The sequence below is a fragment of the Antedon mediterranea genome, chromosome 3 (assembly GCF_964355755.1).
Source record: "Antedon mediterranea chromosome 3, ecAntMedi1.1, whole genome shotgun sequence".
In the NCBI taxonomy this organism is placed as follows: Eukaryota; Metazoa; Echinodermata; class Crinoidea; order Comatulida; family Antedonidae; genus Antedon; species Antedon mediterranea.
The window spans coordinates 27,534,276-27,551,683 of record NC_092672.1 but is presented as its reverse complement, the minus strand read 5'-3'; the positions used below and the strand labels follow the sequence as shown (position 1 = coordinate 27,551,683).

The following is a 17,408-nucleotide window of genomic DNA, read 5'->3' as shown; positions in this document are numbered from 1 at the left end:
ATGATTATTAAAATTATTATGCTTTACCGTATAAAATTATTTAAAAGCGTCTGGAATTACTTGTATTATAATAATATTATATGTTTATTTGGTCACCAATGAAAAATAACCAGGAGTGAGAATAGGCTAAAGCCCAAACAAAATCTGCACTCACTCCAAACAGTTAAAATAAAACATTATTTATTTATTTTATTTATTTATTCGGTATATAAAAATATATTACAAAACGACAGTCAAGGACTGAAATGAATTGTATTACAAATGACTAAAAATTTGTTAAAATTGCTATAAAAATAGAAACATCTTATTAAAATTAGATATCGTACCATAAAATTAAAAACATAGATGAATAAAAAACCTTAAAATATTCACTTGTTACATATCTAAAAAAGAGCTAGTGGTGCCTATTAATTATATCCACCATGGTGGGAACTGGAGACGACCTAAGTCTGCTGGTTTTACAATGAGGTACTTCTAGAAAGCGGTTGAATCGGAGAGACCGAGCTGGCTTATGAAGAGGGGGAAGTATTTCTCTAAACAGCTCGGATTTTAATAAGCCTTCCCCGAAAGACAACACACGTTTGTTTCTTCTCTCAACAAGAAGAATTATACAAGACAAGTAAACAATTGTAATACAAATAAACTATACATAACATTAAATAGTGTTTTGTTAGAGCAGCCTTAAATATTTAAATTGTTTGTGAAACTTTTATGTCATTTGGTATTTGCTCCTATAGTCTAGGAAAGGAAACAAATACAGAATTATGAAAAGTATTGCCTTTTATATTCCAACATAAAAGCCTATTTAAACATATTGCATAAGATAAAACATAATAACAATCACCAACAGACTGAAATTTGTTTTTCTTTTATAACCTTCTAAAGGTTATTATAGTGGTTTTTTTTTCTATATATACAGAATATATGTCTTATTTTTATTATTTCTTGTAAATAATACTTTACTTTTTTCATCTTTTGATAGAAGATTTTTTCATAGCTTTTTCTTACTTTCATACTTTTGGTTAGTTTGTACTTTTGTTCACTTTAATTCTTGACTTAATTAATTGTGTATGCTTAAATGTTTTAAATTTTGTTTTTGTTATAATAGTGTACCTTTTACAATTCTGTAAACATACTTAGTATGGTATTTACCTTTTAGAACCCTGGATATGCTGGTCGACAAGAATTACCAGAGAACTTAAAGATTCAGTTCCGTACTGTAGCAATGATGGTCCCTGATAGACAGATTATTATGAGAGTCAAGTTGGCCAGCTGTGGTTTCCAAGAGAATGTACTGTTAGCTCAGAAGTTTTTTACTTTATACAAACTTTGTGAAGAACAATTAACCAAACAGGTAGAAATTAGTATTAGAAAATTATTCATGTGTGCATTAGAATTAGATTAAAGGGACACTTACAAGAACAAACAAAGTGTTCCCTTGTTTTATAAGCAATTATCCCTGAATATGTGTTGGCTGAGTGTTAAATCATATATTTCCCCTTCTTGTTTGCATGGATAAGTGTCCCTAAATAGAGATGTCCCTAACGGTTTTTTAGGTTTGCAACATTTGAATAGAGCAGATAAGTAGTATAGATATTTCTTTAAAAACTTGGTTCTTCCTACTAGTACGTAATGCAAGAATGTAGACCAAACGGAAGCGAGTTGACCAATAACAAGCAGCATTTCAATAATACATTGCTTGTCATTGGTCAAAACACGCGCTTACGTCCTTGTGTTGCGATTACGTCCTTGTGTTGCTCTTACATCCTTGTGTTGCGTCATAGTGGGAGCCAAGCATAAACCCTACAACGATTTCCGTGTATGTACTTGCGTAATTATGTTACTTTTTATTATTATTTTTTTAATTTTATTTAATCGAAACCAACACAGCGATAATTACAAACAAAGCCAGGTCTGAGGCAGATACTAGATGCAGGGGCTGCCATAAGAGTCAGCAGTGCTGATTTCAAATGCCTAACGGGCCCCCAGCTCCGTATACAGCACCCGTTATTGGTCTCCCATCCAAGCTCTAACCAGGCCCAACGTCGCTTAACTTCGGTGATCTGACAAGAACTGGTGTTTCAACGTGGTAAAGCCGTATGACGTCCCAATCATACAGACACTGTATGATTGCAGCACCCAACAAGCACCACAACATTGAAACATAGCAGCATGTTTTCAAGCAAAAACTTGCATGACTGTTAGTTTGTGTTCACACTACAGTATCTAGAGGAAATTCACACTCACATGGCTAGTTTGTGTTCACACTACAGTATCCAGAGGAAATTCACACTCACATGGCTAGTTTGCATTCACACTACAGTATCCAGAGGAAATTCACACTCACATGGCTAGTTTGTGTTCACACTACAGTATCCAGAGGAAATTCACACTCACATGGCTAGTTTGTGTTCACACTACAGTATCCAGAGGAAATTCACACTCACATGGCTAGTTTGCGTTCACACTACAGTATCCAGAGGAAATTCACACTCACATGGCTAGTTTGTGTTCACACTACAGTATCCAGAGGAAATTCACACTCACATGGCTAGTTTGCGTTCACACTACAGTATCCAGAGGAAATTCACACTCACATGGCTAGTTTTTCAAGTTTTTACTTTATTCTACCTTACTGAAATGTTTTGTTGTTAATCATTTTTTCTTCTAGGTCCATTATGATTTTGGTTTACGTAACATTCTATCCGTATTGAGAACGCTGGGAGCTCAAAAGCGGGCTAGACCATCGGAGAGTGAATCAACTATTGTAATGAGAGTGCTGCGAGACATGAATCTTTCTAAATTGGTAAATTTGCTATTTGTCTGGTTCATTTATTTAAAATAATGGATTCTCGATGTTACAAGAACCTTTTGAAGGAGCTTGATCAAGATGATCCCATTGCTCCATACCTCAATACCAATAACTGTTTAGAAGATTACTTACTTAACTGTACCACCAGCAAATATAACTTATTTCTGTAAAATATTAAGGTTTGAAGAACAGAATATTATGTAATTATGTAATCTTTGTTTATTATTTAGAATGTTATGTTTGCATCCCATAAATTCAATTATTCTGCTTGATGTTACTTTTTAGAATTAGATCAGAGACCATACACTTTAGCCAACCCCAAATGACATGCCTTCAATAAAATTTTGAACTGTAACTTTAGCATCTTCAGATTCCGAGTTAAACTAAACAGTTCCTTAATATGTTGCTTTATTCAGGTTGATGAAGATGAACCTCTATTCTTGAGCCTCATCAGTGATTTGTTTCCTGGCATTCAACTTGATAATGCCACGTATGAGGAATTGCAAGTAGCTGTTGCAGGACAAGTAGATGCAGCAGGTTTAGTTAATCACCCTGCTTGGAATCTTAAAGTTGTTCAGGTAGTAACTCTACACCAGCCTATTCTTTTCTCCCTCCCCACCAATTTCTGAGTCTTATTTAATGGTGATTTTCCCTATGGCATTCAACTTGATAATGCCACGTATGATGAACTGCAAGGAGCTGTTGCAAGACAAGTAGATGTAGCACTATGCTTAATTTATCTTTCCTATCTTTTCTTATCTTTTCCTAAAGTTGTTTGGCGTAGCCTTCCTCTGCTACCTGTTGCACCAAAGATCATACAATTCAATGACAGCACAATAATAGCAGCACATGTGTGTTTATTGATATAAGAAAGTTCAAGATTGATTTTGTATAGCATGGTCTAATGGTGTACGGGGCCTTTAATGAATACTTTATTATTATTTTTAATATTCATGTATATTCCTCGCTCTCCACCTTAAACGGTTCCGGTCCGGCGGCGGATAATCTAATCGAACGCCAAATCGATTGGCCCATAGCCACGTGGAGCGTCGTGAAAACGAAACATTGATGTTCGATTCGCCGGACCGGAACCATTCCGGAACAGGTGTGAAAGACCCTTAACACGGTTCTGACGACGACAGATGACATATTGATTGACCCGACCTAGTTAAGTCATCGGCCATCAAAAATCAGAAGCTCTTTTATCAGACACATTTTGCATTTCATACATGTTAGAATGTTATGTACACAGAGTTGGTGAACATATATTTTACTTTTAAAGCTTTTCTTTAAAATTGTAGTTATTTGAAACTCAAAGAGTACGCCATGGTATGATGGCATTAGGCCCATCAGGAGCTGGCAAGACTTGCTGTATTAATATCCTTATGAAAGCCATGGGAGACTGTGGAGCTCTACATAAAGAAATGCGTATGAACCCCAAGGCTATCACAGCACCGCAGATGTTTGGTAGGCTAGATGTAGCCACAAATGACTGGACAGATGGCATCTTTTCTACCTTGTGGAGAAAAACATTGAAGGCTAAAAAAAGCAAGTGTTTAGGATTATTTCTTATGTTTATTGATATAATTTTCATTTACATACGTAACATAACATATCTTGTAACATAATACATTTCACACTTCGTACTGTACAAGAATGTCATACTTTTTTAAACCTACATGTCATAGGCATACCCTAACATTCTATTGGTACTTTGTACGCTGAAAGTTTACTAAAAAAGGCAACATTGAATGAACGAATAATCTGTTCAAACAAATTATTAATCCGTTCAAACGAATTGCAACATATACAACAAGTGGCATTCAAAGTATATGTTGTAATTCGTTTGAACGCAGGGGCGGATCCAGAATATTGAAATAGGGGGGCCAGGGGGCCGCCAAGGGCCCCCGGTCGGGGTCCAGGGGCCGACGGCCCCTGAAAATGTTGGCGTTCTAGCGCATTGTAAGTTACGTTTAAAACGATTTACAAACATCTCATAATGTCATTTACCAAACACTCTAAAAGTCTAAAGCTCGCAAATTACGACATGTGGAACATGCAGCTGATATTTACCTAGGGTACCAAAGCAAGTTAACAACTTGCCTGTACTTTACATCTAAATTTTTACAATGCGACGATGTTTTTCAGCTTTTATATAAGCATAAACTTGTCCTAGCCTAGGCCGGTATTATTTTCTTACACGCGCGCCGGGTCGATCGCGGTGACTACTTCTTTGCATGCACCTAAAGTAAAATGACGTCACGTTAAAGCAGGTCGTCACAGAGTCTCATGCATATAAATGAAGCAAACTTACTGAGAGTGTTTTCCACCACCACGTAACACATGCGACGCGAGATTTATCGAAACTCCGAGCCATTGACTGACGATCATGTTTTTGACAGTTAAAATCATCGTTTAACAATTAGCGGTCCGGCTCGATCATCATTACATTATAATTTAGTGATTTGAAAAAAACAAAACACCTCTTTTGTCATCGCGATTTATTTATGAGAATCATTGACGGAAAAGCAAATAAAACAACAGGGGTCATGAAATGCTGCAGCATTGTTAATATTTTAATAGTAATACGTTTAATAAAATATAGGCCTAACGGGATAATTTTCATAGGCACTATACAGTCCTGGCCTTTGTTTTTATTGTACTTAATAAATGGGCGCGTAGTATAGAGTAGCACTGACCATGTGGCTTCATCAACTCTATTCATTGACTGATTGATCGTCGGAGGTACTGCTACTCTACAATACGGGAGTGACGTGTTTAGTGGTATATTATTTGTAAAACATGAAAACAATGAATATTTCTTTACTAAATGGATAAAGAATATATTTAAAAATTGTTCCTCTTTGCACCCATCCTCTTCCCCATCCCTCAACACTAATGTTACATACAAAACACAAATTAAGTTTGTTTAAATTTGACTTAAACAATTGGTCTCATTTTGTGACAAGTTTCTCTTTCGGAAGTAATTCCCAGGGTGCTAATTTTAGTTGAGTACATAAATCACATTGTCTATTTATTCGTTCCTGTAAACGACATGTATTATTGTCCTGCGGTACGTACATTTTAAATCGCCAGTTTTTTAACGCTGAAATTATTATGTATTCGAGAACCATCTGTGGGCACGACCTAGATGGTACGCGAGCGTACCATCTAGTCTATATAAATTTAAGTAAGGGCAAAAGTCGGTAAATCGCGCGTTATTTCTAGAATGTTTACTCGATGTTATATAAAGTTGGTTAGAATCTCGGTACTGATTTTAACCACCTGATGTAACCCTGTTTACTAATTAAAGTTAGTTAGATAATTAGTTATTGACAATTAAAACAAATTTAGGTTCAACGACTTGCCCCAAATAGGGGTGTTTTCTGATCGTGGTTTACACTGTCTAATGGATGTCCTCATGAAAAATACCTGCACACAATAATACGAGGATACTTTTCATTTTCCTATCTCCTCCTACGACAATTGTTTTTAATAGCTGAAAACCGGTTGAACAGCTCGAGTACAGTATCATAATGTTGAAGACAGGCCGATTTTCTTTGAAAAATACTATTTTGATAGATTTAATATACATTTAAACAAATGTATTGATTTGTGATGAATGAAACATTCCAATCTCTCAGACTCCCAGTTAGTAGGTAAATTTATGAGCCCTTGGTTGAACACTAATAGGTAACTTTATGGGCCCTTGGAGAATAAAACTTATTATAGTATTGCAATACTTTTACAATATTGAATGTAAATAATGTATGTATTAACCATTTTTGGTCGCCATTTGAATCGAAATTGTCTTCTGTGAATGTGGTTACTGTTAGATATATAAACAAAATATACAAAGAACATTTATTACTGTGACTTTGGGTAGATTACTGACAGTTGCTTCTCAATGTTTGTATTAATATATAATAATTATAAAAAATATAAACGTCGTAGTGGTGTATCGTTACATGTACTTTACTATTTCAATCGACTATAACAGGGACAGTTTAAAAAAAGTATTATAAATCTTAAATGTTTTACTGTGTTTAGTTGTATATTATTGATAGGCCTAGAAAACATTTAAAACAATATTTTGTTACTGAGTGGATAGAGAATATATGTAAAAATTGTTCTTCCCATCCCCTTCTTCATCCCTGAACTCTAATGTTATATGCACAAATATGATACTGCAGAGATTTTATATATCGCCGTGGTTAGGATTCCGGCACCGGAATTCAACTGCCCACCGTCAGGGAATCCGACACGCTATTGCGCATGCCCAGAGTGAAGTAATTGTACCTTGCACTACTCTATAGTGCCACAGACCGCGCACCACACCACCCAAGAGTCGGACGTTGTTATTATAGGGATTTGCTGTAGTAGCCTAGTTAGTCGTTGCGCGAGCGAGAGAGCGATGGATGAAACTTGGCCTAGGCCATACGTCATGAATTAAATAATTAAAATACGACTACGCCACACGTTAAAATAATTATTATGATCTATCTAAGAATCGTAATGCTCTAATGTTATTAGACAGAGGAAGTTATGAAGTTCGGAACGGGACAAAAACACAGGCCTCCCAGTGGCATAACGCTTGCGTATTTCAAGAAATGTACGAAAGTGAATATAGCGTAGCGTTGCGACCGCGACTTCCCGAAAAGTTCTGTTTTTTCACATCATATCCGGGCGGCGGCTGCCGTCAACAAATCAACTTGTATACGAGTGCATGTTATTACAGTATAATAATGCGTTAAATGAAATCTTTATTTTGTACTTGAAAATCATAAAACTAGTCATGTAATTATAATTCATAATTATATGAAGTTTATATATGAATGAGTTAGGCTAGTTCGCCGTGGCGCAATTAATTGATCCATCGCTGTTAGCAAAGATAGTGTTAGTCTGTAGATGATAAAGTATAGAGTCGCCGATTACCTCGCTCTGGGCATGCACAATAGCGTGTCGGATTCCCTAACGCTGGGCCGGGACGCTGGGGTTGAGTGCCGGAATCCTAACCACGGCGTTTATATATCGCCGTGGTTAGGATTCCGGCACCGGAACTCAACTGCCCACCGTTAGGGAATCCGACACGCTATTGCGCATGCTCATAGCTCTGGGAAGTGAATTATAGCTTGCACTTATAGAGTGCCACACACACCACACCACCGAGAGTCGGAGTGTTATAGGGATTTACTGTAGCCTAGATAGTCGTTGCGCGAGCGAGAGAGCGATGGATGAAACTTGGCCTATGCCATACATGAATTAATAATTAAAATACGACTACGCCACGCGTTAAAATAATTATAATGATATTAATAAGTATCAGTATCTATCTAAGAATCGTAATGCTGTTTTTAGCGTTGCGACCCTGACTTTCCAAACAGTTTTCACATCCACGCGGTGGCTGCCGTCAACAAATCAACTTGTGATTGCATGTTGTTATGTACAGTATAATGCGTTATGAAAAATCATAAAACTAGTCATGTAATTATATAATTCATAATGATATGAAGTTTATATATGAATGAAGCAACCACTATTTAATTAAAAAATAAATAGGTCCACTGGTCACGTCTAACTGGTAACCCTAGCCTAGATTAGTGGATACCGTATTAGTAGGCATCTAGACTAGTTTGCCGTGTGTGGCGCAGCTATGAAATGATCCATCGCTGTTGTTGATAGGTGGTATAGAGTCGCCGATTACCTCGCTCTGGGCATGCGCAATAGCGTGTCGGATTCCCTAACGCTGGGCAGTTGAGTTCCGGTGCCGGAATCCTAACCACGGCGTTTATATATTTCTTTAAAACATGTTGCTAATTAGTCTTATATGTATTTAAATGTACATATATTTTACGATCATGTAAGTTGTTGATATAGGTAATTATACGAATGAAACCTCAGCGGAATTTTTTTCTGAACTTAATAAATGTAATTTAATATGTACCAAAAATAGACACCACATTTTGACATAAAAATCTTCTAAAACTAAATTATGTTTTCAGAGGTCACCAATGATAATATTTATGTGTTTTTTGTGTGTGCATTATGCATTACGTGTTGCTCTATGAGATCGTTTTAGAGAATGTGAAAAAATAGCAATTATGTAATTTGATTCGAATGGTAAACACAGGCTTACGTTCGTAACATAATATCGTGTCAAGAAATGTTACGAACATCATATGGGGCTAGCTTGCGAGTAATACACAGGTTTATTCAATCAACGAATTATTTGTAATTTATATCTTATCTAACTAAAACATTGGCAAGTTTAATAATTTTGTATGGCTATTTATATCAGTAAAAAAAAACAATTCAAAACATGTTTACGTGTGTCGTTTCAAGTCTGTTACGAACGTCATTTGGAAGATTTGACAGGCCCACACCACATGTGCAGAGCGCTAGTCTGTCATCGCTGGTCGCTGATAAGGAAGTCCCAGCAGTACAACTAATATACACAATAAAACGTCTGGATACAGGTCAAATGTCACTGCTACAGGCGATAACACCTTTCGTGTCAACTTTTTTTGCGCGGTGTTACGCACATCATATTTCATCATACTTTATCATCAAATATCCTATCACATTGGAACATAATCAAGGTATGTTTTCAATTATTATTGTAATATAAGTATCTATGAACACTAATAACCTTTGGTTTTTTACTTAATGGTAGAAGTTTATGTTAAAATCGTAATTTACTTAGGCCTAGGCCTAGTGTTTTTCCATGGTTTTTTAGAGTTCCCTGCCCTGGCTGGGCTGGGTGTAAACAAACATTCCTTCGGGATGTTATACCACACTAGCTAGGCCTAGGCTAGGCTATAGGAGTCGTCGGTTGGGTGTCACGAAACCTAAGACCACGAAAGCGAAGACCCCCTAAGACCTAAGATCACGAAAGCTAAGACCCAACACCTAACCTAAGATTACAAATATTTATCTTTCGCACCTGCCTTGTATTCTTTACTCCATGATTTTAACTCCCAACATTTATTCTGAATACCACACCTTAGAATTGGCACTTTCATAAAAAAGAATCACATAAAAAGTAACAAATACATTTTTAAATTGATGATTTTACAGACGTTTTTCTCGCACACAAAATGACTAGCCTACAGTACTACAGTAGGCCTACCCCATGTTCAATGTTTTTGTTTCTATGGAACGTCAAAAGAGCAAAAATTATATAGAGGGCTGAAAACTCTGTGGAGTCCATCTACAGTGTGGATGGAACAATGTAAAATTAAAATTGTAATGATAATAGTATAATCATGCAAGTACGAAGAAATAAATACTGGCAAATAAATTTTAATTTAAAAATCATGATAAGTTTTTTTGTTTCGTTTTCTTTCTGTTTTTATGCTTGTACTATTATTGTTGCTCTTTTGGCGCTCCATAGAAACAAAAACATTGAGCATGGTGGGAGCTCGAGGAGTTACATTACAGTATACAAAGAAACACATCTGTAAAATCATCAATTTAAAGGATTTATTTATTTGTTATTATGTGTTTCTCCTTCTGAAAGTACTTATAAGTCCTAATTTTAAAGTGTGGTGTTCAGGATAAAGTTAGTCAACAAATTTGGAGTCAAAATACAAGAAAGGCAGGTGCGTAAGAAAAACATCCTCTGAACCAACACAATGGAGTAAATATATACCAACAAACAACCCGTCAAGTTTGTTTGTTGTAAAGAAAAAATATACATTTACTCAACGGGCGAAAATAATGTTTTGCGGTAGTATTAAATTATAGTTATGGTAATAAATGAAACCTACTGTGTTTAAAGTTATGTATGGATAAACAAGTATTGTTTTTAAGCTGTAGTATATCTTAGTATTTGTAATCTTAGGTGTTGGGTCTTAGCTTTCGTGGTCTTAGGGAGTCTGAGCTTTCGTGGTCTTAGGTTTCGTGACACCCGTCGTCGGTTTCGTGTTATGGGTTGTCCAATTCAAGGTCGTCCAATTCGAGGTCGCCCGGGTCACGATTTTTTTTTTCATACATAAGTTGGGGACCCCCCTCATGAAACGTCACAAAATAAACATGAATAATTCATCAGTTAAATTTTCTTGTTTCGTATGTGCACCCAAGCGTATAGCAACAAGAAGTGATTACACAAGTGCGGTACGATTCTAGGCCTATCTCCGCTGTGGTTGCCGCGTGCGATTTCATAATAGAATAGCGGCGTTTTGTGTGGATTGTCGAAATAATCAGCCTTTAGTTTATGGTGTTTTTAATATAATTTATTACTATAAATACGTGTTAAAATTATAGTTTGTTTCTATTGATACTATTAGGCCTAATTATTAGTCTCTAAACCCATGTCTATTCTAGTAGTAGCTGTGTGGGTGTGTGTGACCTGTGTGTTAGCAAAGAACTTATAACACAAGAATCTCCTGTTCAATTTGCATTCAAACAGTATCGGAAGTACAGTGTTAAAAGGTCAAACTGGGCGACACCATTTCACAGCATGGAGCAGCGCCCCCTCCAAACTAGGAAGTCAATTACTCTACCCCCCTAGAGTATTAGCAGATCCCCTCTATGATTTTGACTTTCTAATTTGATGCGGGCGCCCTACTCCTCAGTCAATTACTCTACCCCCCCTAGAGCATTAGCAGATCCCCTCTATGATTTTGACTTTCTAATTTGATGCGGGCGCCCTAGTCCATGGCTCACAATGGCGCCACCCATAGCTCTATTCTATCCCACAATGCCTTTCAAAATTGTTACGCGCTTCGGACGAACAGGAGATTCTTGTGTTATAAGTTCTTTGGTGTTAGGTATGACACAGTCCGAGTAATAAGTCAGCAAAATTAAACAATAAACATATACACAAAAATACATTTTTTATTCTCGTGGGTCTAATCTTCCCATCTCATGTGTTCATAAATATGCGCATTTTTAAAGTTCCTTTGAGTACATGCATATTGTTTGATAATAAAATAGCAGAATTAAAAAATTACAGTACACAAATTATACACATTCTTTATTCTTGTGGGTCTTAACTTTCTTTGGGCTATGTCCAATTACTACTTAGTTTAATGTCTTGCCTAGCTGTCGATTAGCCTCGACACATTTTGCATAGTGGACGTGTGTGTGAAGAAGTGTGCGCGAAGGCAGTCACGTGAATTGACCTACAATCCTAGGCCTACTGTAGAAAGAACCGCAGTTGTGTAATCACTTCTTGTTGCTATACGCTGGGTGCACACGGAACAACAAATTTAACTGATGAATTATTCATGTTTATTTTGTGACGTTTCATGAGGGGTCCCCAACTTATGTACGAAAAAAAAAAGCGCCCGGGTCGTCCAATTCGAGGTCATCGCTTTCTACACATCCATCTTAGTTGTTTTAACAATAAGAAATTTAATTTAACATCATCATGTTGATTTTGTATTTTAAATAAATATAATTTCCTGTGAAGTTGTATTATATTACGTAGTTCTGACTGTCAATGGTGTCACCTGTTACGAACATAAAATTAAATTCATACATGCTGTCCTTTGCCAATAACACGTATCCTAAAGTGTGTTGATCAACATATAATACAATTATAAGACTTTCACAGTCACAGTTTATTTATTAAAAAGATAATGTATATATATTTATGTCAGGAAATGTATAGTCATACCGTATATTTATTGAATTACTATTTTTTAATACTCAGAATGAAGCTTCGTTGCTGTACTGAAAAAGGTGATAAACTTGATCTGGATGATGTCCCTTGGGAATCAAAAAAGACGAAGAATGCTAAAGCACAGAGGTTGCACCTTAAAAACTTAAAAGAAAATCCACAAAAATATGCAGAATTTCGGAAATTTGAATGTTCCCGCTTAAAGATAAGAAGATTAGAGCGAAGTGATGAAGTAAGAGTAAGAGACAACGCAAAAGCAAAGATCAGGATGCAGAGGATGAGACAGCGGAAAAAAGATGCTGGTATCAATACAACACCTCCAATGGAGACTCGAAAGGAGACCGAAGTAAGAGTAAGAGACAATGCAAAAGCAAAGATCAGGATGCAGAGGATGAGACAGCGGAAAAAAGATGCTGATATCAATACAACACCTCCAATGAAGACTCGGAAGGAGACCGAAATAAGAGACAACGCAAAAGCAAAGATCAGGATGCAGAGGATGAGACAGCGGAAAAAAGATGCTGGTATCAATACAACACCTCCAATAGAGACTCGAAAGGAGACCAGTGAGAAACAACAGAAGTGGAGGGATTACCAACGTAGCAGGAGGGCAAATCAATCAAGCCAAAAAAAGCGGCGCATATTAGAGAAGCGACGGGAGGCATATGCCTTAAACAAGCAGAGCTCTTGTACATAGTCGTCGACACCAACATCAACCCCCTTTCCAAGTAATAAAGCTAAAAGGAAGGCTTTATCAAGATCATGGAGAGTGGTGCCGAAGAGCCCAAATAAGTTTGCAGAAATATTTTCGAGCATGGTAGAAAAATCAAGGACGCGAGCTGCCCTGAAAAAAAAATTCAACTCAGGCGTCAACTGTTTATGGCCGTGTGTGTCAAAAACAAAATAGGAAAAACACTTGTCCGAAAGCATCTAGGACTGAGTTGGAGTTTTTTGATCAAGCCAATCAATTCACATTCGATAAAGTTTAGAAAGCAAAGGAGTTATGCTCTGAGCCAGGACACAGTGTCTAAAGTTCTGTCATTTTATGATCGGGTGGATTGCAAGAGAATTGCCAGATGCACCTTCCGCTGTAGACAAGACACCAGGCAAGGTGATGGAATGCACAATGAAGACGGCCTACAATGAATTTAAAGCTGCATATCCAACTGTCTCACTTAGTTTTACCAAGTTCTCCACAGTCAAGCTAGCAAACTATAAACCGGTTTCAAAGACTTTTGCAATGCCTGTGTGAGTATTGTATCAATTGTCGTATTCGAGTGGACCGTTGAGTAGTTTTTCCGTTGAGTACTTCTTTAACGGAGTATTTTGAGCGTTGAGATTGTTCTTAATGAAAAAGCTTTCGTTGTCAACGTTTTCTATTCAAATGACTTTCTGTTGAGCACAAATTTACAATTCGAATACAAAAAGTACTCAACGAATCTTTACCTTGACAACAAAAGTTCCCAATCGAATTCGACAAATGTAACATTTAAGGTAGAATCCTTATATGCCAAGTGCATTGCTAACAAACATGTTGCTTCGAAAAACAAGTACGAAGCCTCATCCATAACAGTATGCGAGGCCCCAGGAATGTTCCTCAAAAAGGAGTGTATAGACTGCACATGCGACAAATGTTGTGTTGATGTTGTTTCAAAGCACCTACAGCCTCTTCTGCAAGCTCAGGGGATGACCCCATAAAGTGGAAAGTATGGGTCAGCGAAGCTTACACAAAGACAAATAAGAACGGCACTCAAACTCAGGCTAAACACGTCGTTATAAAGGAGAAGGTGGAAACTGTAAACAGTTTAGTTTCTGAACTGACTGACAGAGAAAGAACTACAAATATCCGTCCTATCCCAAATGCACGCAGCTCTCACAGCTTTAGTGGTATTTAACCATGTTATCGGAACAAAGGAAAGGAGCTGTTTCTGCGACACTTGTAGAGGTATATCAAGCCAACCATGTCCAAACATCAAGTTCACTGGTCAACTCTCTTTGATGTCGCTTAAAAGAGGGAAAATTGAAAGGTATGTACTGTAGTATAAAAAGAGTAGTGGTCCTTCACAATTATAAACATTGTTTTTTGTTGTTGACTTGATACATTCAAAGTCTGTTTTATCCATGGGTTACATTTTCATGATCAATGAGTATGAAGTTCATACTCATTGATCATGAAAATGTCTAATTTCAACTTTTGCAAAGTACATTGATGATTTGAATTAACATCCACAAAGTTATTCCCTCCCTAAACATACTGTTTGATAATTGTTAAGGACCCCTTATTTATTCATGAAACAATTTTCTGAGAACTAAGAAGAAAACAAAAACACTGTAGTACTATATAATATTCAATAATTGTTATATTTTTCAGAACATCACTTTATAAGCATAGCAGTGAACCCACACAGTAGTCAATCAATGAGACTACAGTCTTGCCAATCTCCACAGATTCTGACCAGTCCGCACAAACTTATATGAATAGTGAAAAGATGTAAGCATTGTACTTTTGTGTTAACACTTAATAAAATTCAAATGAGCAGCTCTGAGAACACAACATATATACTATTTGGTTGATTTTTATTTCAGCAAATCTGCCCATACTACATTAGATGATGAGTCTGATGTCCCACCATTACCAGTCCAGCCATTACATCATCAAGATAATAAATGAAAGATGTACTGTACCTGTACATATAATTTGTTTATTACTGTAAAAGTGGAAATATTTGCGTTGTTAAATTTTTGCGATAATGGCTCTTTACACACTCTTGCACGCTTTTATTTAATATTTGACTTGATTTTGAATTATTATTTTGCAGGGATCTTCAAGTTGGAAACTTTGCAGCTGTACAATTGCATTCGGTTGGTAAAAAGAACAACACTACATCTGTGTACATGGCAGAGGTGGTTCACATCGCAAATGAAAGTGGTCTCATTACTGTCAAGTACATGAAAAAACAGGGGAATAATTTGTACACTTGGCCATCAGATGAGGATTATTCAACCCAACCAAGAGGGGACATTATCTGCTCTGTATCCGCTCCAGTGCTGGTGAATTCCAGAGAGCAATTCCAGTTTTCTCTTGATGAGCTTAAACAAATTGAAATGTTGTTCAAGAAAATCAATTTCAAATACAGTAGTTTGATGAAATTTTAAGACCGTATATTGCTGTGTATAAGTCACACCTGTGTATAAGACGCACCCAAAATTGTGAACGAAATATCTTGTAATTTGATGTCACCTGTGTATAAGACGCACATATATCTAGGTCGAAATTTAAAGCATTTAACATGCTAACGGTGGGCAGTGTTATCTCCAAATTAACCTCAACATATCGGAGATCACACTGCCCATCGTTAGCATGTTAAATGCTTTAAATTTCGACCTAGATATATATATATGTGCGTCTTATACACAGGTGACATAAAAGTACAAGATATTTCGTTCACAATTATGGGTGCGTCTTATACACAGGTGCGATTTATACATAGCAATATACGGTACCCAAGTTAATTTGATGATTTTAATAGTTTTATGAAATTAATATCAAACAATTTGGTGAGATTAATAGTTACGATCGGTTAAAATTCCAAAAAATAAATTTAAAAAAATTTGATGAAATTAATAGTTGTGATTAAATTCAGAAAAGTTAGTTTCAAATAACTTTATATCAAATTTAAAGCTGCGATGACGTGAATCAACAGTCAAAATTGTTGGTGTCTTTGTTACCAACATAATCAACTATTGAATTTTGTGTTTATTATACAATGCTGTGTTTACAAACAACCATATGGTATGTTTAAAGTGAGGTTTGAACTTGCTAATTGCAAGTAGGCATCTCATTCTTTGTTCATGTTCTTTGTCAGGGTTTCAGGCAAATTGTTGTAGAACTGTGGATGGTGTGAGTAACGGTGTCAACTAATTTACGGATTATAATAAATGTGTGCAATACATGTAATTTTTTTGTGTGTCTTTTTGTCTTTCTATTAAGTATAAGTATCAGATATCAAATAAAGAAAAAAAAAGTACTCACCTTGGAGAGGCAGTTTTCTAAATGACACCATGTTACGAACATAATACATCCAACATAGTAACTTGTGATCTCAATTTTCCCGGGAAGTTGATACTTGACTATCTTTATGTTTTGTATTATGTTTGTTGGGATATGTAAATTCAAAATAAGATTGACTTTATTGAATTACGAACAATTCCAATTTTTTGTTGTCATGTCACATTTTTTGTTGCAGTATCAAATTTGTGCATATATACAAAACACAAATTGGGTTTGTTTAAATGAATTCAAATAAAAAAAATTGACTTATTTTTAAGACAAGGCCTAACTCCCAGGGTGCTAATTGTACATAAATCATCTTGTCTATTTATTTGTTTCTGTAAACGACAATGTACTATAGTCCTGTGGTACATACATTTTTTACGCTGAAATTAATGTGTATTCGAGAACCATCTGTGGACACGACCTAGTCTAGTAATAGTAATTTATATAGCTCTTTTAACTTTAATGACAAAGTGCTTCACATCGAAATGTACTACATAAAAAAATAACTAAAGAATAACTATACAAAAATATTAGACCAAAAAATGCCTATACCGGGAACATCAAGGAACAGTTGAATTAGGTACATTCTTATTCCATAATACCAGGCCTAGTTTAGAGAATGCTTTGTCGCTGATTGCTCAAACCATTTGTAATTTATTCAATTCTTTTTAATAATCTTTGAAAATTGAATGACATGTTTCCTCAATCTGTAAGTTAAGAATAAAACTTCCTGATGTAGTTCTTTGAACTCTTTATTTTAAATTTTAACATGGTATACAAACTAAATCAACATTAGTTTTTTGTTTATTTATTTTCTTTAACCTATTCGTTAAACAGCGGATCATATCTGGATAAAATTAGATGGCTCATATATAGCCATTTGGATTGAAAATCTTCACAGTGTATTATTAGAT

The 17,408-nt window shown here is 35.9% G+C and overlaps 1 protein-coding gene across 2 annotated transcripts; it reads left to right on the top strand.

The window, feature by feature from the left end:
* Positions 1–9,256: 9,256 nt before the first annotated feature.
* LOC140045128 (uncharacterized) lies at positions 9,257–15,647 on the top strand. Of its 2 annotated transcripts, XM_072089887.1 has the most exons (4): positions 9,257–9,411; positions 12,471–14,464; positions 14,809–14,928; positions 15,257–15,647. In XM_072089887.1, exon 2 carries the CDS (start codon positions 12,472–12,474, stop codon positions 13,132–13,134), a length of 663 nt encoding a protein of 220 aa, XP_071945988.1. In that variant the 5' UTR covers positions 9,257–9,411; position 12,471; the 3' UTR covers positions 13,135–14,464; positions 14,809–14,928; positions 15,257–15,647. The 2 variants fall into 2 exon arrangements, with proteins under 2 accessions (XP_071945988.1, XP_071945989.1); XM_072089888.1 differs by lacking the exon at positions 14,809–14,928.
* The last annotated feature ends 1,761 nt before the right edge of the window (positions 15,648–17,408 follow it).